The sequence below is a fragment of the Bufo gargarizans genome, chromosome 4 (assembly GCF_014858855.1).
Source record: "Bufo gargarizans isolate SCDJY-AF-19 chromosome 4, ASM1485885v1, whole genome shotgun sequence".
NCBI lineage: Eukaryota > Metazoa > Chordata > Amphibia > Anura > Bufonidae > Bufo > Bufo gargarizans.
Window position 1 is genome coordinate 37,770,857 of NC_058083.1, and position 23,807 is coordinate 37,794,663.

The 23,807-nt window shown below is 45.0% G+C and overlaps 1 protein-coding gene across 1 annotated transcript in view; it reads left to right on the forward strand.

The window, feature by feature from the left end:
• Window positions 1-1,763: 1,763 nt before the first annotated feature.
• Window positions 1,764-23,807, forward strand: part of LOC122934372 (cytochrome P450 2C14-like) — a 106,128-nt gene continuing 84,084 nt past the window's right edge. Inside the window, exons 1-2 of the mRNA XM_044289784.1 lie at window positions 1,764-2,111; window positions 9,275-9,474. Coding sequence (XP_044145719.1) covers window positions 9,307-9,474 — 168 coding nt within the window. The 5' untranslated portion in view covers window positions 1,764-2,111; window positions 9,275-9,306. The remainder of the gene's footprint in view (window positions 2,112-9,274; window positions 9,475-23,807) is intronic.

Consider the following 23,807-nt stretch of genomic DNA (forward strand, 5'->3'; position numbering starts at 1 on the left):
GGTGGGAGCCAGAGCGAGGCCCCCACCAGCGCGAGGCCTTAGGCGGCGGCCTAAGTGGCCTAATGGAAGCGCCGTCTCTGTCTCCCACTAACTATCTGTAATATATATATATATATATATATATATATATATTAGCTAACTAACTGACTAATGTAATGACACAGCAAAGCACAGAGCACAGCAGTGACACTTCTGTCTCTCTCATAACTTTAAAAAAAAACAGCAGAAAATGGCTGCTGGGGAGGTTCTTATATAGTAAGGGGTAGGCAACTTTCCTATTGGTTGCTAGGGATGTTGCTAAGCTCTGACAAAGACATTGCAGTCTTCTCATTGGACCACAAGCAAGAAGCAGGGAGGGATCATGGGTTCAGATTTAAAAAAAATCTAGAATATTTGCGAATACGAATATTCAGCACTATATTCTACATCTTTGCAAATTCTCGAAGTGGCGATATTCAAGATTAAAATTTGCGATTCGAATATTTGCTCCCAATACTAATGATAACAAAGCATAACACTCCACCGATTGTCATGTTGGAAGTGATGCTGAAAAATAAAAAAATACGGAAACTTTTTTTTTTTTTTTCTGGAGGAGAAATGTGGAATATATATATAGTGGGGGTTTTCTCTGGTAGGCAGGTTAGCGGACGCAGTATAGAGGCAACAACAAAGTTTTTGAATTAAACAGTTCAGTGTTTATTCACACATTTAGTAAATGACAAAACATAAAGTCAGTTTCAAGGAAAACAGTCACCTTGTGATTTTGGTGTTTGTTCACACCATGCAGTAAAGAAGACGTCCTTTGAAAAAGCTGAATCCACGTGCTTTCACACCAACAAGGTAGCAGGCCTTAATCCAGGCCCAAACTCCCAGGTCCCAACACAGAGACTGTCAGAGAGGAGTAATCCACTCTCAGCTGACACTGCTGGCTGGGTTTTTATAGGCCAGTCAAGACCCGGCCTGGAACGTGGGGAGTAGTCACCCACCCGTCACTTTGGCTACTCCCAATAAGAGCCGTCCCGGATCAGCTATACAGCCATACTAAAATAGCCAAGTGTCAATCAGCATTAGCTGCCGCTGACACCTGAAAATACCGGCTCTTACTTTACCGAGGCCAGGAACCTCGGTGACACATACCCTCCGTCAACGACGAACCCTTGCGCCTTGCTACAATATATATATATATATATATATATATATGAAACTTAAAAAATTAGAATATAGTGCAAAGTTAATTTATTTCAGTAATGCAACTTAAAAGGTGAAACTACCATATGAGATAGACTCCTGACATGCAAAGTGAGATATTTCAAGCCTTTATTTGGTATAATTTGGATGATTATGGCTTAAAGTTTATGAAACCCCAAAGTCACAATTTTTAGGTACCCTTTAGTCAGCTAATTAATATTATTCCTTAGTGCTTAAATGTTAGGAATCCAGATATAGAAAAATATTTTGGTAAAAAACCTTTTTTGAGTTGTGTCTGGTAATAGGAGTAGGAGGGAGTGATGTCTGCAGCCGTGGCTATAAACTGCTTTACACAAAGATATTCGACAATATTAGCAAAATTAAATCACTTAGGGTGCTGCCACACGTTCAGGTCTTTTTATGCTGTTTTTTAAGTGAAAGGCAGGAGTGGATTGAAAACAATGGAGAAATATCTGCACTTAACACTTTCTTTCCTGTTATGATCCACATCTGATTTTGGAAAGGAAAGGGTTAACTTATGCAACAACAGAGAGTAATGATACTAGAAATCACTGACTTATTTCCTCACCTGTCTGTCCTGTCTCCCCTGGTAGGGTGGTGGAGCAGGTTCTGCAGATGTTAAGAATCTAATCAAGTCATAAGCTCATGATTTAAATATTCTCTGAAAGCATTAAAAGCAACGTGAGGACAGAAAATAAGAGTCTCCAGCGGAGGATTCCTCTTCTGAACTCTCCACACTGACTCCACTAGAGGGTTGTTCTTCTGAACTCTCCACACTGTCTCCACCGGAGGATTGTTATTCTGAACTCTCCACACTGTCTCCACCGGAGGATTGTTATTCTGAACTCTCCGCACTGTCTCCACTGGAGGATTTTTCTTTTGAACTCTCCACACTGCACAAAGTAAGGCACACAGGGGAAGTTTTATCATGAAGGGAGATTTTCAAGTCAGTTTTGAGGGTGTATGTATTGCTATAATTTGATCCAAATTTAGGTTAATTTTACATGTGGTTGTGCTCTCCAGAAGTCTGTTCTGGCATAGAATGCCAGGAATCAGCTGAAAAAAAATGTTGTGAGCTGTTTTTTTTGTCCGACCAATTCTTCTCAGCATATTTGATGGGTAATAGTGTTGAGCGAATGTTAAGTACCTACTACCTATGTGCAAAACTTCGGGTTAATACTGTATGGAGATCCGTCTCCATAGAACATTAAATTGTATAGGCTCTGATGATCTGAAGTCAGTTATTGGAGAAGTCACACAGGACTTCTTCTTTGAGTAACTTCAGTAGTTGATTTTTAAAGTCAAAAGACACTTTAAAACTTGGAACCAAACTTGGCTTTGGCTCGAACTGGTACCTCCGAACCGAAGCTGAGTTCAGTTCTAAGTTTTAAAATGGTTTTCCACTTTAAAAAAATAAACTACTGAGGTACAGAGGAGCTTGTACATTTTAATGGTGTATGGAAACAGATCTTCATTCATTGTCAATAGGGACAAAGCTTAACAAACTGGAAGGGAGTGCACCAGAAATTATTCTGTTCTGGTTTGTTGTGTTCCCATGTCGGACACAAAGCCGCTGTAAGCGTACAGCAAAAACACAAATGTGAAAGTAGCCTAACACTTCTGTCTTGAGATGTTACTCCATTTTCTACACCAACCTTTTACTGGAGTAAGATTGCACTATTTTTGCAGACTTTTTAAAAGGTTGCAAATTATAAATCTGTGTTAAATCAGCTCGACAGGCTAGCCATAGCCAATTTCCCAGCTACTTTTTAAAACTGGAGTGAGTATAAAATGCTAAATGTCTCATAATGGTTGAGCAAATAAGTCCCAAAAGGCTCAAAACCCTATTTTGAGAGTTTTTTTTTTCATATTTTGAGAGTTTTTAAAGTCAGAATTCTGGGATGCAGGCCCTGATAAATTTACCCTAATGCTCTTAATTTTTTGTAAATCAAATTACTTAAATTTACTCAATAATGTAGGCACACTACCACCATGAAAGTAGCTGCAAGCTTTCTACTTTCTATTAGAATGCATGGAAGGCAGTGAACTAATTATTTACTTATTTCACAATTACTGGTTAATTTGTAGGCATTTGAGGGTACAAGGTCCTGTTCTTGCACATGCACTGTTTATTGTCTGTGCCTGGGATACTAATACTGTACAGCAATAGAGTTCAATGCAGCTATAGGGAGTGTAGAGTTAGTATTCCCACCTGAGCCCTGGTGTCTTAGAGGGGGCAATAGGTACCTATGCCATTTAAGTACAAAATTATGAGATGTTGAAATTAAATGGCTGATGTCAGGGGAGAGCCTGGAGATACTATACCTGGTGAAATTGGCGAATGCAGTCAACATTAGTGATGGACGAACATCGACCGGGACGATTTGCAAGCACGATCAAATGTTCTCGAACCGCAAGTTAGCTGTGGGCCCTATTCACTTTAATAGCAGGAAAACCTGAAAAACCTTCAGGTCATATTTGCAGCCACCAAATACTTACAAGAAGTGCACAAATCGTCCCACAACATAGACAGTGACATACCAGAGGGGGATCAATGGCAAGAAATCCCCCTAAAATATATATTTTAACCAAGTGCCATTTTTATGCAGGGAACTATCAAAAATGTGCCATGCTGGACCCTAGAAAAATGTTATTTTAGGCCACGGGAGTACAGGCCCCAAACACTAGGCATTCACCGGACAGAAAACATCAAGTGATTATTTGGCTCGAGGTATATTAGATGGTCATTGGATATCAATTTTACTGCAGGCCAGTACAAATACATGTCAAACACATATGTTTAAAATAACTAAAAATAAAAAAAATTGATTAAAAACATGGCTATTGGCTAACAAAATCCCACCTCTTGAATAAACCCCAAATGATAATAGGTTGCATTCGATAACACATGGTCGTCATAGGTGTTGAATTCCTCCGAGGCCCCAACAATTAGGCATTCACCGTACAGAAAAGATCAAGTGATCATGTGGCGTGAGGTATATTAGACGGTCAATGTATATCAATTTTACTACAGGCCACAAAAATTATTAATTCACCGTACAGAAAAGAACAATTGATAATCTGGAGTTCACCATATAATAATTTTACTGTTGGCCAGTTAGATTACAGGTCCCAAAAATTATGCTTTCACCGTACAGAAAAGATCAAGTGATTAAGTGGCCGGAGGAATATTAGACGGTCAATAGATATATTTGTACTGGCATGCAGTAAAATGTATATGTCAAATACATATGTTTAAAAGAACAAAAAATATAAAATTGGAATAAAAACATGGCTAACAAAATCCCCCCTCTTAAAAAAACCGAATAATAATAGTTGAAATTCGATAACACGTGGTCATTAGAGGTGTTGAATTCCTCCAAGGTCCCAACCATTAGGGCCAACCGAAAAGGCCTTTTAGGCCACTGTATTTACATAAGACAGGGACCATTCTTTGTTCTGGGTGGTGGCGGATATCTGTGGGCTGGCATGAGGAAATTCAATTAAACATGGTCATCACAGGTGTTGAATATCTCCGAGATCCATGCCTCATTCATATTTAGAAGTGATAGGCGAGTGCATTTATTGGTCACGATCCACTCTGCTGCGCTGAATGTCCTTTCAGACAGGATACTCGACAAAGGGCAAGCCAAGAGTTCTATGGCAAATTGTGTCAGCTCTGGCCACAGGTCAAGCCTGCACACCCAGTAGTCAAGGGGTTCCTCGCTTCTCAGAGCTTCCACATGTAGTCAGACACCTGTCGGTCTAGGCATTCCCTGAGGTTGGATCAGGAGGGCGGCTGTCGATGGGTTGGTTGCAAGAATGATCTCATATCTGAAGTGATTAACACATCTTCAAAACGCCCTCTTCTTGCATGCGCTGTAGGATTGGTACTCACAACTGTTTTTCTGTGGGTTGAAATTCCTTTGCCAGCGCCCGCAACAGCAGAATGCAGCATCTCTCGAAGCAAAGCCTGGAAATGCTTCATTCTGACAGCCCTCTGTGATGCTGGTAACATGTCTGCCATTTTGTGTTTGTACCGGGGGTCTAAGTATGGTGTTACCCAGTACTGGTCCTTGCCCTTTATGCTTTTTATATTGGGGTCACTCTTCAAACACTGGAGCATGAAGGCCCCCAGTTACACTAAATTGGAAGTGGTGGAGCGGCCTGGCTCCTGCTCATTGCCCAGGAGAATGTAATCCTCTGTCTCCTGCCCCAATCCATGGACAACTCCAGGGATCCCAGAAAAGTTTAAAGCCTGCTCTTCTTGCTCCCCCCCCCCCCCCAGGCACCATCCTCCTCTGACTCCTCTTCAGACTCCTGCTGACTTGTCTCAGATGGAGTCGCCCCCCCCCCCCCCTTGAATTCATTCAGCATTGGGACTTCCTCATCCTCCTGCTCCTCGATGGCTTGATCAATGACACAATGCAATGCATGCTCCAGAAAGAAGGCATAAGGTACAATATCACTGATAGCGCCCTGGCTGCGACTGACCAGTTTGGTGATATCATCAAATGGCCGCAGAAGTCTGCATGCATCGCGCATGAGCAGCCACTGGCGAGGTAGAGAAAAACCAAGCTCCCCAGAACCTGTCCTACTACAGAGTTCGTACAGGTAGAGGTTAACGGCACGTTTCTGCTGGAGAAGTCTATCAAGCATATACAAGGTGGAGTTCCAGCGCGTTGGGCAGTCAAAAATCAGACCTCTGACGGGCAAGTGGTGTCGCCGCTGAACGTCAGCAAGTCGAGCCATGGCCATGTAAGATCTTCTAAAATGGCCAGAGATTTTCCTGGCCTGCCGCAAGATGTCCTGGGTTCCCGGGTATTTGGCAACGAATCACTGCGTGACTAAGATCAGGATGTGTGCCATTCACGTCACGTGTGTCAATTTTCCCTGTTTTAGCGCGCTCAGCAGATTGGCACCATTGTCACACACCACTTTACCAACTGTCAAATTAAACCGGGTTAGCCACTGATCAGCCTGTGACCGCAATGCTGAAACAGTGCAGGACAGGTGTGACTCTTGACTTCCAGGCACAACAGCCGCAGCACAGTATGGTAACATCTCACCTGGCATGTCATATAGGTTCTGGGGAGCTTGGGAGGTGCAGCAAAAGACATGGTAGCAGTGGAAAAGGAGGAGTCAGCCAAGGAGAAGATGGAGGATGGAGTAGGAGGAAGAAAAGAAGAGGCAGGCCTGCATGCCATCCGTGGAGGTAACACCAAATCCACATGACTGCCACGGGTTACATGCTTGATGGCCATCAGAAGGTTCACCCAGTGGGCAGTAAAAGTTATGTGCCTTCCCTGCCCTTGTTTGTTAGACCATGTGTCTCTTGTCAGATGTATCTTGGCACCGACACTGTGTGCAAGATATACATTCACTTGTCGCTGAACATGGCCACATAGCTCTGGGATGCCATTCTGGTAGAAATATTTCCTTACGGGGACCTGCTATTGCGGTGTGCCAATGGCCACAAATTTTCTAAAGGCCTCCGAGTCCACCAGTTTATATGGCAGTGGTTGGCGGGATTATCCGGCATCATCAACTTTATATGTTTGAACATTTGGGCCACGGAAGCCTGCCTTTTGCCAGATGAACACGATGACAGCACGGTGGAAGGTGGAGTGGAGGACAAATGGGAGGAGAGAGGAGAAGAGGTAGGACGTGGAGTGCCGGGAGTGTGGCTTTGTGGGTTCTGACTGTGTTTCTCCCACTGGGCTCGGTGATGGGAGGCCAGGTGCCTTCTTAAGGCGGTCGTCCCTAGGTGAGTGTTGGGCTTACCGCGACTTATGCGTTGACAGCCCAGTCTGAAGATGGCAACACTATTGTCAGCAGCTGACACGTTAAAAAAAGCCCACACTACGGAGCCATCTGCCGGCATCCTGGGAGCGCCAGATGTGACCGTGCATGGTGGATGGCTCACTCCAGATACATTTGTAGTCAGATTTTTGCCCCCTGTGCACTAAGAGTTTTGCCTGCTTCTCCTCCTTCTCCTCCCTATCTGCTGCTCCGTCACTCCCTCTGAACTCCCCTCCTGTTTCTCTCTTGTGGGCACCCACGTGACGTCCATTGACACGTCATCATTGTCACCTTCACCAACACCGACATTAGAGATCTCGGAGTAGGCAGCAACAGAGGCTGATCTGGGTACTGTCGTCAGATCGCTGGGTGGCGGCTGTTGCTACCTCCTCTTCCTCATCCAATGCCAAGAATGGCTGTGCATCGGTAAGGTCTGGAAATTGATGGGGAAATAATTCCTCTGACTCGAGTGGAGGGGCTATGGTGGTGGTGGTGTCTTTGGGGGTGCACACAGCAGAGAGTGAGGAGGGTGCTGATACAGAGGATGAGGAGGGTGCAGAAGCAGAAGGCTGAGTGAGCCACTGAACCAACTCTGGTGCGTTCTTTGACATAATCACACGCACCTTCTCCAACTTCCAACTTAGGCTCCTGCCTGGTGCACCTGCCCGACTCCTACCACCCCTGTGGAATAGTCTGCCTCTTCCTCTGCCTGTCCTTTTCAAAATGACTCTGTGACTAAGTCCCTATAGAAGAGCAGTATTTGTGGAAGCAGGCATATAGAATCCCCTTAATGAGTATATGCTGGAAGCAGGTATAGCAAACCCCTTAATCAGTTTATTTGGGGGCAACAACAGGTATATCACACCAGTTGCAATTAGTTGTTCCAATAGCGTTTGACCCTCTGTATAGCTGCGGTATCTTAGCAGAATCACACACAAATGCTGCACAATACAAATGCACTATATAGAAATTATATTATAGGAATATTACACCACTGCCTCAATCAGTTTTTTGGGGGGGCAACTGGTATATCACACCAGTTGAAATTAGTTGTTCCAATGACGTTTGTCCCCCTGTATACCTGCGGTATCTCAGCCGAACCGCACACAAATGCTGCACAATACAAATGCACTATATATAAATCATATTATAGGTATATCACACCCCTGCCTCAATCAGTTTATTTTGTGGGCAACTGGTATATCACACCAGTTGAAATTAGTTGTTCCAGTAGCGTTTGTCCCTCTGTATAGCTGTGATATCTTAGCAGAACCACACACAAATGCTGCACATCCACTATATATAAATTATATTATAGGTATATAACACCCCTACCTCAATCAGTTTTTTGGGCAGCAACTGGAATATCATAACAGTTGCAATTAGTTGTTCCAATACCATTTGTCCCTCTATATAGCTGCGGTATCACAGCAGAACTGCACACAACTGCTGCACAATACAAATGCACTATAATATACTTTCTGAGTTAGAAACTATATTATAAGTATATCACACCCCTCAGTATGTCACACCTATCGATAGCACACCTATACCAGTCCTTAAAAGGACTTTTGTGGCCCTATTAGCTAGTGTTTGGTGTCTCTAACAGTCTGTCCCGGATCCACACAGCAACCTCTCCCTACACTGGCAAAAGACTGAATGTAAAATAGTGGCCAGATCGGGTTTATTTATAGGGTAGAGGGTGTGTCCATGTGCTGAAACGTCTTAATTGGCTGTCCTGTACCACCTGATGGATGTGTCATGGGTCAAAATTCGGCACAATTCAAAAGAATATGGCGTTGGCGGACATCGCAATATGTTCGCCTGTTCGGCGAACCGCCGGGTCAAACCACAAGGCCATCTCTAGTCAACATAGATCTAATCTTTATGTCAAACTTTACTCTGACTAAGGTAATGTGGCTAGTTGGCCCCCAATCTTCTATATCCATCAAAAAGAAGGGGCAAGAAAGAGCAGGATAACACATAAGTACACAAGGCTTGTTTGTAGTCTGTAACCACGGACACATAGGTCTGCATAGGAGGTTCAAACCAAAAATCTAGGATATTGATCATTTAGTACTCTGCAAAATTGCTTTTTATATACATCGGGGAAATCAACAGTAGAAAAAGTAGACACACTATTGTTATCAATAATATAGAAATTTAAGAGGAAACCTTTCAGTTTGTTTCATATTTAAAAGTCTCACAAAAAGGAAAATTAAATTCCAAACAAGAATCATTCTTGTCCTGTTTTCTTTTACAGACCGTCTAAATTTTACAGAGCTCCCGTTCACCATGGACCTGATCACAGTTCTGCTCTCATTTGTTGTCATCCTTTTTTTGGCCATTGTTTTTAAGAATCAAGGAAAGTACAAAAATTTTCCACCTGGACCAAAGCCTTTACCGATCATTGGAAATGTTCTCATGCTGGACATGTCAAAACCTCATAAAACATTCATGGAGGTAAAATTATCTCATACTAATATATCTTTTACCTTTTGCTCAAAATATCCCAAGATATGTGGCAGAAGATGACCAGCTTGGAAAATAAAATTATTTTGTCATACTCTGTCATAAGATGTCTATGTACATTTCTAAATTTTTGGTCACCCTGTGGTTTTGTTGTGAATTTCAGCCTGCCCTGGGGTTTGATAATATGTTGCAATTATATTATTGCATTATATTGAATTTTTAAATACGAAACTGGAAGGAGTTTGGTCCAGGATTAAGAAAATGTGGCTGCTTTCTTTTAGAAATTGTGTCACAGCTTTCCTTCTATTTTGTGTAGCATTGTAGCTCAGCTTTTTTCAATTTAATGGAGTTCAGCTGCAATACCCAACACAACTAGGAATTAGTCATATTTTCTTAATCCTGCACAAATCCTTTTAAACAGTCCAGAATTTGTAGTCCATTTAGATAGAAAGGGTGGACATTAATTCACTTAAGAAGTATTCCTGATTTATTATTGTTTGCTATATATTTTTTTAACTATATTAGCCAGTTATGACTTCTGCATCCTCTTACAGCTTGGTAGAGCACTGTGTGCAGCAGCTATGAAGTTATCATTTAGTCACAAATAGAGTTGAGCGGACACCTGGATGTTCGGGTTCGAGAAGTTCGGCCGAACTTCCCGGAAATGTTCGGGTTCGGGATCCGAACCCGATCCGAACTTCGTCCCGAACCCGAACCCCATTGAAGTCAATGGGGACCCGAACTTTACGGCACTAAAAAGGCTGTAAAACAGCCCAGGAAAGGGCTAGAGGGCTGCAAAAGGCAGCAACATGTAGGTAAATCCCATGCAAACAAATGTGGATAGGGAAATGAATAAAAATAAAAATAAAATAAATAAAAATTAACCAATATCAATTGGAGAGAGGTCCCATAGAAGAGAATCTGGCTTCACGTCACACACCACTGGAACAGTCCATTCTCAGATATTTAGGCCCCGGCACCCAGGCAGAGGAGAGAGGTCCCGTAACAGAGAATCTGGCTTCATGTCAGCAGAGAATCAGTCTGCATGTCATAGCAGAGAATCAGGCATCACGTCAGCCACCACTGTAACAGTCCATTGGCATATATTTAGGCCCAGCACCCAGGCAGAGGAGAGAGGTCCCGTAACAGAGGATCTGGCTTCATGTCAGCAGAGAATCAGTCTGCATGTCATAGCAGAGAATCAGGCTTCACGTCAGCCACCACTGCAACAGTCCATTGGCATATATTGTCAGCCACCACTGCAACAGTCCATTGGCATATATTTAGGCCCAGCACCCAGGCAGAGGAGAGAGGTCCCGTAACAGAGGATCTGGCTTCATGTCAGCAGAGAATTAGTCTGCATGTCATAGCAGAGAATCAGGCTTTACGTCAGCCACCACTGCAACAGTCCATTGTCATATATTTAGGCCCAGGCACCCAGGCAGAGGAGAGAGGTCCTGTAACAGACAATCTGGCTTCATGTCAGCAGAGAATCAGTCTGCATGTCATAGCAGAGAATCAGAATTCACGTCACCCAACATTGGAACAGTCCATTGGCATATATTTAGGCCCCGGCACCCAGACACAGGAGAGGTTCATTCAACTTTGGGTAGCCTCGCAATATAATGGTAAAATGAAAATAAAAATAGGATTGAATGAGGTATTGCCCTGGAGTACAATAATATATGGTTAAGGGGAGGTAGTTAATGTCTAATCTGCACAAGGGATGGACAGGTCCTGTGGGATCCATGCCTGGTTCATTTTTATGAACGTCAGCTTGTCCACATTGGCTGTAGACAGGCGGCTGCGTTTGTCTGTAATGACGCCCTCTGCCATGCTGATTACACGTTCAGACAAAACGCTGGCCGCCGGGCAAGCCAGCACCTCCAAGGCATAAAAGGCTAGCTCTGGCCACGTGGACAATTTGGAGACCCAGAAGTTGAATGGGGCCGAACCATCAGTCAGTACGTGGAGGGGTGTGCACACATACTGTTCCACCATGTTAGTGAAATGTTGCCTCCTGCTAACACGTTGCGTATCAGGTGGTGGTGCAGTTAGCTGTGGCGTGTTGACAAAAGTTTTCCACATCTCTGCCATGCTAACCCTTCCCTCAGAGGAGCTGGCCATGACACAGCTGCCTTGGCGACCTCTTGCTCCTCCTCTGCCTTGGCCTTGGGCTTCCACTTGTTCCCCTGTGACATTTGGGAATGCTCTCAGTAGCGCGTCTACCAACGTGCGCTTGTACTCGCGCATCTTCCTATCATGCTCCAGTGCAGGAAGTAAGGTGGGCACATTGTCTTTGTACCGTGGATCCAGCAGGGTGGCAACCCAGTAGTCCGCACACGTTAAAATGTGGGCAACTCTGCTGTCGTTGCGCAGGCACTGCAGCATGTAGTCGCTCATGTGTGCCAGGCTGCCCAGGGGTAAGGACAAGCTGTCCTCTGTGGGAGGCGTATCATCATCGTCCTGCCTTTCACCCCAGCCACGCACCAGTGATGGGCCCGAGCTGCGTTGGGTGCCACCCCGCTGTGACCATGCTTCATCCTCATCCTCCTCCACCTCCTCCCCATCCTTGTCCTCCTCGTCCTCCAGTAGTGGACCCTGGCTGGCCACATTTGTACCTGGCCTCTGTTATTGCAAAAAACCTCCCTCTGAGTCACTTCGAAGAGACTGGCCTGAAAGTGCTAAAAATGACCCCTCTTCCTCCTCCTCCTCCTCCTGGGCCACCTCCTCTTCCATCATCGCCCTAAGTGTTTTCTCAAGGAGACATAGAAGTGGTATTGTAACGCTGATAACGGCGTCATCGCCACTGGCCATGTTGGTGGAGTACTCGAAACAGCGCAACAGGGCACACAGGTCTCGCATGGAGGCCCAGTCATTGGTGGTGAAGTGGTGCTGTTCTGTAGTGCGACTGACCCGTGCGTGCTGCAGCTGAAACTCCACTATGGCCTGCTGCTGCTCGCACAGTCTGTCCAGCATGTGCAAGGTGGAGTTCCACCTGGTGGGCACGTCGTATATGAGGCGGTGAGCGGGAAGGCCGAAGTTACGCTGTAGCGCAGACAGGCGAGCAGCAGCAGGATGTGAACGCCGGAAGCGCGAACAGACGGCCCGCACTTTATGCAGCAGCTCTGACATGTCGGGGTAGTTGTGAATGAACTTCTGCACCACCAAATTCAGCACATGCGCCAAGCAAGGGATGTGCGTCAAACCGGCTAGTCCCAGAGCTGCAACGAGATTTCGCCCATTATAGCACACCACCAGGCCGGGCTTGAGGCTCACCGGCAGCAACCACTCGTCGGTCTGTTGTTCTATACCCCGCCACAACTCCTGTGCGGTGTGGGGCCTGTCCCCCAAACATATGAGTTTCAGAATGGCCTGCTGACGTTTACCCCGGGCTGTGCTGAAGTTGGTGGTGAAGGTGAGTGGCTGACTGGATGAGCAGGTGGAAGAAGAGGAGGAGGAAGCCGAGTAGGAGGAGGTGGCAACAGGAGGCAAAGAATGTTGCCCTGTGATCCTTGGCGGCGGAAGGACGTGCGCCAAACAGCTCTCCGCCTGGGGCCCAGCTGCCACTACATTTACCCAGTGTGCAGTTAGGGAGATATAGCGTCCCTGGCCGTGCTTACTGGTCCACGTATCTGTGGTTAGGTGGACCTTGCCACAGATGGCGTTGCGCAGTGCACACTTGATTTTATCGGATACTTGGTTGTGCAGGGTACGCACGGCTCTCTTGGAGAAGTAGTGCCGGCTGGGAACAACATACTGTGGGACAGCAAGCGACATGAGCTGTTTGAAGCTGTCTGTGTCCACCAGCCTAAATGACAGCATTTCATAGGCCAGAAGTTTAGAAATGCTGGCATTCAGGGCCAGGGATCGAGGGTGGCTAGGTGGGAATTTACGCTTTCTCTCAAATGTTTGTAAGATGGAGAGCTGAACGCTGCCGTGTGACATGGTTGAGATGCTTGGTGACGGAGGTGGTGGTAGTGTTGGTGGTACATCCCCTGTTTGCTGGGCGGCAGGTGCCAACGTTCCTCCAGAGGCGGAGAAAGAGGCCGAGGCGGCAGCAGCAGAAGAGGTAGCAGGGGGAGCCTGAGTGACTTCCTTGGTTTTAAGGTGTTTACTCCACTGCAGTTCATGCTTTGCATGCAGGTGCCTGGTCATGCAGGTTGTGCTCAGGTTCAGAACGTTAATGCCTCGCTTCAGGCTCTGATGGCACAGCGTGCAAACCACTCGGGTCTTGTCGTCAGCACATTGTTTGAAGAAGTGCCATGCCAGGGAACTCCTTGAAGCTGCCTTTGGGGTGCTCGGTCCCAGATGGCGGCGGTCAGTAGCAGGCGGAGTCTCTTGGCGGCGGGTGTTCTGCTTTTGCCCACTGCTCCCTCTTTTGCTACGCTGTTGGCTCGGTCTCACCACTGCCTCTTCCTCCGAACTGTGAAAGTCAGTGGAACGACCTTCATTCCATGTGGGGTCTAGGACCTCATCGTCCCCTGCATCGTCTTCCACCCAGTCTTGATCCCTGACCTCCTGTTCAGTCTGCACACTGCAGAAAGACGCAGCAGTTGGCACCTGTGTTTCGTCATCATCAGAGACATGCTGAGGTGGTATTCCCATGTCCTCATCATCAAGAAACATAAGTGGTTGTGCGTCAGTGCATTCTATGTCTTCCACCGCTGGGGAAGGGCTGGGTGGATGCCCTTGGGAAACCCTGCCAGCGGAGTCTTCAAACAGCATAAGAGACTGCTGCATAACTTGAGGCTCAGACAGTTTCCCTAGTATGCATGGGGGTGATGTGACAGACTGATGGGCTTGGTTTTCAGGCGCCATCTGTGCGCTTTCTGCAGAAGACTGGGTGGGAGATAATGTGAACGTGCTGGATCCACTGTCGGCCACCCAATTGATTAATGCCTGTACCTGCTCAGGCCTTACCATCCTTAGAACGGAATTGGGCCCCACCAAATATCGCTGTAAATTATGGCGGCTACTGGGACCTGAGGTAGTGGTACACTAGGACGTGTGGCTGTGGCAGAACGGCCACGTCCTCTCCCAGCACCAGAGGGTCCACTAACACCACCACGACCATGTCCGCGTCCGCGTCCTTTACTAGATGTTTTCCTCATTGTTATCGTTCACCACAACAACAAAAATATTATTTGGCCCAATGTATTGAATTCAAATTCAGGACTTTTTTTACAGACACCTAACACTATCTGGCTATCTATTTAGGTACCGTATTACACTAATGCAAGCACAGCAGTAACCACAGATTTAGCTGGATATAAATTTGAGGCCTAGTATTTAGGCGCTGGGTGACAGGTATAGGTTTACTGACAGAATTAGACTTGGAAATGCACAGTAGCGTGTGTGTGAAGTTATTCAGAATGACCCTATGTGCACCTTGAATCTGATATACCCTTTTAGGGATAGATTTAAAATAGCTCTGATACAGCAGAAAACACTAAATTAGGAAATTGCTAAATTGGGAATTGTATTTCAACCCAGAACAAAAAATGTGCTTTGACAGACACTAAATAACTTGCCCAGCCACAACAGGACAGCAGTAACGACAGATTTAGCTGGATATAAATTTGAGGCCTAGTATTTAGGCGCTGGGTGACAGGTATAGGTTTACTGACAAAATTAGACTTGGAAATGCACAGTAGCGTGTGTGTGAAGTTATTCAGAATGACCCTATGTGCACCTTGAATCTGATATAACCTTTTAGGGATAGATTTAAAATAGCTCTGATACAGCAGAAACCACTAAATTAGGAAATTGCTAAATTGGGAATTGTATTTCAACCCAGAACAAAAAATGTGCTTTGACGGACACTAAATAACTTGCCTAGCCACAACAGTACAGCAGTAACATCAGATTTAGCTGGATATAAATTTGAGGCCTAGTATTTAGGCGCTGGGTGACCGGTATAGGTTTACTGACAGAATTAGACTTGGAAATGCACAGTAGCGTGTGTGTGAAGTTATTCAGAATGACCCTATGTGCACCTTGAATCTGATATACCCTTTTAGGGATAGATTTAAAAAAGCTCTGATACAGCAGAAAACACTGAATTAGGAAATTGCTAAATTGGGAATTGTATTTCAACCCAGAACAAAAACTGTGCTTTGACGGACACTAAATAACTTGCCCAGCCACAACAGTACAGCAGTAACGACAGATTTAGCAGGATATAAATTTGAGGCCTAGTATTTAGGCGCTGGGTGACAGGTATACGTTTTACGGACAGAATTAGACTGGGATATGCACAGTAGCGTGTGTGTGAAGTTATTCAGAATGACCCTATGTGCACCTTGAATCTGATATACCCTTTTAGGGATAAATTTAAAGTAGGCCTGATACAGCAGAAACCACTAAATAAGGAAATTGCTAATTGGGAATTGTATTTCAACCCAGAACAAAAACTGTGCTTTGACGGACACTAAATAACTTGCCCAGCCACAACAGTACAGCAGTAACGACAGATTTAGCAGGATATAAATTTGAGGCCTAGTATTTAGGCGCTGGGTGACAGGTATACGTTTTACGGACAGAATTAGACTGGGATATGCACAGTAGCGTGTGTGTGAAGTTATTCAGAATGACCCTATGTGCACCTTGAATCTGATATACCCTTTTAGGGATGGTTAAATGCACTTGGTGTGACAGCTTGACCAACCACACTACTGAGGGTTAAATGCACTTGGTGACAGGCGCAGCTTGCCCCTGATGTAGTATATGGCCAAAAAATAAACAGACTATTGTTGGTTAAATGCACTTGGTGTGACAGCTTGACCAACCACACTACTGAGGGTTAAATGCACTTGGTGACAGGCGCAGCTTGCCCCTGATGTAGTATATGGCCAAAAAATAAACAGACTATTGCTGGTTAAATGCACTTGGTGTGACAGCTTCACCCTGATGTAGGCTTTAGCCAATAAACAACCACACCATTGAGGGTTAAATGCACTTGGTGACAGGCGCAGGTTGCCCCTAATGTAGTATATGGCCAAAAAATAAACTGACTATTGCTGGTTAAATGCACTTGGTGTGACAGCTTCACCCTGATGTAGGCTTTAGCCAAAAAACAACCACACCATTGAGGGTTAAATACACTTGGTGACAGGCGCAGCTTGCCTCTGATGTAGTATATGGCCAAAAAATAACCAGACTATTGTTGGTTAAATGCACTTGGTGTGACAGCTTCACACTGATGTAGGAATTAGCCAAAAAACAACCACACCATTAAGGGTTAAATGCACTTGGTCGCAGCTTGTGCTGGCACACCACAAGACACAAAATGGCCGCCGATCACCCCAGAAAAAAGTGACTGACAAACGGTCTGGGCAGCCTAAAAACAGTGAGCAATTGAGTATCAGCAGCTCAATGATCCACAGCTGCAGATCGATCAATTAATCAAGTCCTTTGGAGGAGTTAATCTGCCTAATCTCGCCCTACTGTCGCAGCCGTAACCTCTCCCTACGCTAATCAGAGCAGAGTGACGGGCGGCGCTATGTGACTCCAGCCTAAATAGAGGCTGGGTCACATGGTGCTCTGGCCAATCACAGCCATGCCAATAGTAGGCATGGCTGTGACGGCCTCTTGGGGCAAGTAGTATGACGCTTGTTGATTGGCTGCTTTGCAGCCTTTCAAAAAGCGCCAAGAAAGCGACGAACACCAAACCCGAACCCGGACTTTTACGAAAATGTCCGGGTTCGGGTCCGTGTCACGGACACCCCAAAATTCGGTACGAACCCGAACTATACAGTTCGGGTTCGCTCTTCCCTAGTCACGAAGTCACCTAGGCTTAATAGAAAATGCACACCCCTGCTGTCTCCTGGCCCTACTTTCTGTGGTTACTTAGAGAACACCCCCCAAACTAGAGTATTCAGTGTATAGTGTAAGTGGTGCTGAGTCTAATTATGTAATTTTTAGCTTCACACTCACTTGCAATTTAATGGTGTGCTCCAGCAAACCAGCAGTAAAATGCATTGAGAGGACTCCCAAACTCACTCACATAATGGAGAGGACTCAAAGAAGAGTTGCCTCAATGCATTTTATTGCTGGTTTGTGGAAGCACAGCGTTAAAACGCAAGTGAGTATGAAGCACCACTTTTACTATACACTACACTGGTTCCCACCCTGTGTACCTATAAATCGGCAGTGGAATACATTGTGAGGACTCATGAGTAGAGTTGAGCAAACCCGAACTGTAAAGTTTCGGGTTCGTACCGAACTTTAGGGTTTTCGGCACCCGGACCCGAACCCGAACATTTGCGTAAAAGTTTGGGTTCGGTGTTCGGTGACTTTTATGGCGCTTTTGTAAAGGCTGCAAAGCAGCCAATCAACAAGCGTCATACTACTTGCCCCAAAAGGCCATCACAGCCATGCCTACTATTGCTATGGCTGTGATTGGCAAACTGCAGCATGTGACCCAGCCTCTATTTAACCACCTCAGCCCTCCTAGCTTAAACCCCCTTAATGACCAGACTACTTTTTACAATTCTGCACTACACTACTTTCACGGTTTATTGTTCAATCATACAACTTACCACCCAAATGAATTTTACCTCCTTTTCTTCTCACTAATAGAGCTTTCATTTGGTGGTATTTCATTGCTGCTGCCATTTTTACTTTTTTTATATTAATCAAAATTTACGAAAATATTTGCAAAAAAATGACATTTTTCACTTACGGTTGTAATTTTTTTTAAAAAAAACTACATTTCTCTATATATTTTTCTCTACATTTATTTTTCAACATGTCTGATAAAAAAATACAATAAGTGTATATTTATTGGTTTGGGTAAAAGTTATAGCGTTTACAAACTAATGTGAATTTCCGCAATTTGAAGCAGCTCTGACATTCTGAGCAGCTGTAATGTTTCCTGAGGTTCTACAATGCCCAGACAGTAGAAACACCCCACAAATGACCCTATTTCGGAAAGTAGACACCCTAAGGTATTCGCTGATGGGCATAGTGAGTTCATGGAAGTTTATATTTTTTGTCACAAGTTAGCGGAAAATGATTAATTTTTTGTATTTATTTATTTTTCTTACAAAGTCTCATATTCAAATAACTTGTGACAAAAATAAAAATTTTCTTTCCAAAATGGGGTCACTTGTGAGGTAGTTATACTGCCCTGGCATTTTAGGGGACCGAAAGCATGAGAAGTAGTTTGAAATCCAAATGCGTAAAAAATGCCCTGTGAAATCGTAAAGATTCTCTTTAGAATTTGGGCCCCTTTGTGCACATAGGCTGCAAAAAAGTGTCACACATGTGGTATTGCCGTACTCAGAAGAAGTAGGGCAATGTGTTTTGGGGTGTATTTTTACATATACCCTTGCTGGGTGAGATAAATATCTCTGTAAAAGACAACTTTTCCCTTTTTTTATACAAAGTTGCCATTTTACAGAGATATTTCTCTCACCCAGCATGGATATATGCAAAAATACACCCCAAAACACATTGCCCTACTTCTCCTGAGTACGGCGATACCACATGTCTGACACTTTTTTGCAGCCTAGGTGCACAAAGGGGCCCAAATGCCAATGAGTACCTTTTTAGGAGGGCATTTTTAGACATTTGGATTCCAGACTTCTTCTCACTCTTTAGGGCCCCTAAAATGCCAGGGCAGTATAAATACCCCACATGTGACCCCATTTTGGATAGAAGACACCCTAAGGTATTCCGTGAGGGGCATGGCGAGTTCCTAGAATATTTATATATTTTTTGGCACTAGTTGGTGAGTATGGTGAGTTCATGTGAGATTTTCTTTTTTGTCACAAGTTAGTGGAATATAAGACTTTGTACGAAAAAACAAGACTTCTATGAACTCGCCATGCCCCTCAAAAGTGATCTTTTTATAGCGCGGCAGCAATTTTACAGTGTTTTTCAGTGATCAGAGAAAAAAATTATAATTTAGTCACTGCGGTGGGGCGGACTGAACGCAAGTGTGCGCACAAGATCAGGCCTGATCGGGCGAACACTGCGTTTTTTGTAGAGCCTATAGAACATGTCCTTTTCTTGTCCGCAGTTGCAGACAAGAAAAGGTATTTTCAATATAGTTCTGGCAATGTGCGGATCCACAAAATAAGTCCGGTGTCCGTGTTTTGCAGATCCGTGGTGTCCGTGTTTTGCGGATCCGCAGATCCGTGGATCCGCAAAACACATACGGACATCTGAATGGAGCCTTACAGAGGGTTGATCAATGACATGGGGGTGATCAGGGAGTCTATATGGGGTGATCAGGGGTTAATAAGGGGTTAATAAGTGACAGGGGGTGGGGGGTGTAGTGTAATGGTGTTTGGTGCTACTTACAGAGCTGCCTGTGTCCTCTGGTGGTCGATCCAAGCAAAAGGGACCACCAGAGGACCAGGTAACAGGTATATCAGACGCTGTTAACAAAACAGCGTCTGATATACCTTTCAAGGGTGGCAGGCTGTAGATGCACTTTTTTACCTCCCGATCCTGTGAACGCGCGCTCCTATGTGCGCGCGTTCACAGGAAATCTCGCGTCTCAAGACATGATGCGCCGGCGCGTCAAGGAGGAATGAAACGACCGCCTCCGGACCGCAATCCTGCGTTAGGCAGTCCGGAGGCGGTTAAGCTGGAGTAACGTAGCGCCGCCCATCACGCTGCTCGGATTAGTGTAGGGAGAGGCTGCAGCTGCTGTGAGGGAGAGATCAGGGAGAAATCTGATGAAGAACTGTTTTATTTTTTTAAGTCTGCCCTGAGCCATCTACTGCTGAAAACTAACTTTTGTTTCTTCAGTTAGTCAATAGCAATACATGATCGGCAGCCATTTTATGCAAAGATAGTGCACCAGCACAGGCTATCTGCATGTCTGCAAGTCCAGAAATACAGGTTTGGCATACTGGGGGGAAAAGTCTCTCATATACTGCAAATCTGGTATTACACATGCACAAGTGTCACATTTAGGACACAAATACAGCTTTTTAGTTAGGGTGAAAAAACCCTCTAATATACTGCACATCTGGGATTAGACAAGCATAAGTGACTGTCACATTTAGGGCAGAAATACAAATTTTTGGTTAGCGGGAAAAAACCCTCTAATATACTGCACATCTGGGATTAGACAAGCATAAGTGACTGTCACATTTAGGCCAGAAATACAGCTTTTTGGTTACTGGGGTGAAAAAAGCCTCTGATATACTGCACATCTAGGATTAGACATGCATAAGTGACTGTCACATTTAGGCCAGAAATACAGCTTTTTGGTTACTGGGGTGAAAAAACCCTCTGATATACTGCACATCTGGGATTAGACTTGCATAAGTAACTGTCACATTTAGGCCACAAATACCGCTGTCATATAGAGTTTAAAAAATAATAATAGAGTGCAATACCCTACATCAGGGTTTATATTGGCGGTTAATTATTTTTAACATACTTAACCACTTTTTACTTTGCTTCGTGAACGCTAACTATGAGGCAAACATCCAATAAGGGACGCGGTCATGGTCGTGGTGGTGGTGTTGGTGGAGCTTCTGGTGCAGGGAGAGGACGTGGCCATTCTGCCACAGCTACACGTCCTACTAATCCTACTACCTCAGGTACCAGTAGCCGCCAGAATCTACAGTGATATTTGGTTGGGCCTAATGCCGTTCTAAGGATGGTAAGGCCTGAGCAATTACAGGCGCTAGTCAATTGGGCGGCCGACAGTGGATCCATCACGTTCACATTATCTCCCACCCAGTCTTCTGCAGAAAGCGCACAGGTGGAGCCTAAAACCAATGCCCTTCAGTCTGTCACATCACCCCTGTGCATATCGGGGCACCTGTCTGAGGCTCAAGTCATGCAGCAATCTCTTATGCTGTTTGAAGACTCTGCTGGCAGGGTTTCCCAAGGGCATCCACCTAGCCCTTCCCCAGGGGTGGAAGACGTAGAATGCACTGATGCACAACCACTTATGTTTCCCGATGAGGACATGGGAATACCACCTCAGCACGTCTCTGATGATGACGAAACACAAGTGCCAACTACTGCGTCTTTTAGCAGTGTGCATACCCGAAAGGATGTCAGGGAGGAAGACTAAGTGGAAGACGATGCAGGGGACGATGAGGTCCTAGACCCCACATGGAATGAAGGTCGTGCCATTGACTTTCAGAGTTCGGAGGAAGAGGCAGTGGTGAGACCGAGCCAACAGCGTAGCAAAAGCGGGAGTAGGGTGAAAAAGCAGGGCAGCTGTCGCCAAAACAGTTCGCCTGCTACTGGCCACCGTCAACAGGGACCGAGCACACCAAATGCAAATGAACATTGGCACCTGCCGCCCAGCAAACAGAGGATGTGCCACTAACAACACCACCTCCGTCACCAAGCATCTCAACCATGTCACACGGAAGCGTTCAGTTCTCCATCTCACAAACCTTTGAGATAAAGCGTAAATTCCCACCTAGCCACCCTCGATCCCTGGCCCTGTGTCATGCCCTGCTCAGGCTATGTGCAAAGCTCTGCCAGGTTAGCAGCACGTGTGTAGCCTTTTTGTTTTTGTTTTGGAATTGAGCTATATCCACCTCCCTTCAGGTGCACTGGGTGGGGTCTTGGTTTGAGTTTAAATTACGCCCACTCCCAGTGTCCTGTGCGGGTTATAGCTTCTTCTGGCTCAGAAGAAGGAAGGATTTGCTATTCCTGCTCAGTAAAGATAAGATGGTTTTGTTTTCTTGTGGTTGTCTGTCTAGGCTGTTAGAGAGACGCCTGCCCCCTCCAGGTCTCGAGGGAGCAGGCTGCCTCTTTTCCCCTTTTACCATTTTAGGGATTCTAGGGAATCTTCAGCCTAGGCATGAGGACACGTTTTTTTCCCACCTTCAGGGTCTGGACGTGGGCTCAGAAGTGCTGACTACTGGGTGGCCACCGTGCTGGATCCCCGTTACAAAGACAATGTGCCGTCCTTAATGCCCTCACTGGAGCATGATCGGAAGATGCGCGACTACAGACGCACGCTGGTAGACGTGCTCCTGAGAGCATTCCCTTCAAATTCCCTACCTAGCTGTGAGATCGGACACAGTGTCAGAAAACTGATTATATTGGCTTCCAGTCACCCTGACAGGTTGTCCAGCTAGGGCTTTCCCAACACAACCATGCTTACTGCATACTGTATAAATATTAGAGATGAGCGAATCAAAGTTGATGAAATGGAATCCGATCCAAATTTCAGGGAAAATTTGATTTGCACCGAATCTGAAGTTCCTCACGCTTCGAGGTAACGAATCACATTTTTTCCTAAAATGGCTGCTGCACATGTTAGGACATGGAGCAAGGAACTGGGAACAAGGGATCACCCACAATGCCATGCATGCAGCCAATCATCAGCTAGCCCTGTGATGTCACAGCCCTATAAATAGCCTCAGCCATCTTGGATTCAGCCATTTTCCAGTGTATTTAGTGCAGGGAGAAACGTCAGCAGGCGCTAGGGACAGTGGTAGAAAAGACTTTAAAAATGTTATTTTGCTGTATAGAAGTTCAGGGAAAGGATAGGGAGGAATCATTCCACAGCATTTATGTTGAACAGTGTTCAGTAAGGGAGGTTACAGCCTGGGTAATAGGAACAATCCTATTACACCTTGCTGCACTGACTATGGATCCAAATTACCATTATACAGCTCTGTAATTCCAGCAAACCGTTCTTATTATTGGGGTGCAAGTGCTGTTTGATACAGCCATTAACAGGGTTTATTACATGAAAATATTTCTATGTCTTATTTGCCCTTGTGCGGTGCAGTTATATGTTCTAATGCATTTTATGCTAGTGGGGAAAAAAAGGGCTTATTAGCCGTTGTGTGGTTAAGTGAGAAAACTTTTTGGCGTGTATTAGTGACACAAAAATATATATTATGTGCCGTTCAAAGTTTCAGTTAAATGTTCTAAAGTATTATGTGGAGTGAAAAAGTGGAAAAAAATAAGGGCCTATTTGCCGTTCAGAGGTGCAGTTATATGTTCTAAAGCATTTTTTGGCTTGTATTAGTGGGAAAAAAGGGCTTATTTGCCATTGTGTGGTGAAGTGTGAAAATTACAGACTTTTTTGGGGTGTTTTAATTTCCTTTTTCAACACAAACTGTTGAAGTGTGCTTCTAAGAGCGACGCCTGTCATCTGCATGTCATACGTACTCACAGTATTATTTCACTACCACAGCAGACTCCCTATGCGTGTTACTGCAAGGCTCAGTGTTCTACACACTATAAAGGCTCTCTGCAGCCGGGAAATAGAAGTTTTTTATACAACTTCTCGTGAATAAATTTGCATCGAACAGAACTTTTTTGAAAAATTCGGTGAACTGGATGAATCAAATTTTTGAGAAATGTGTTCATCTCTA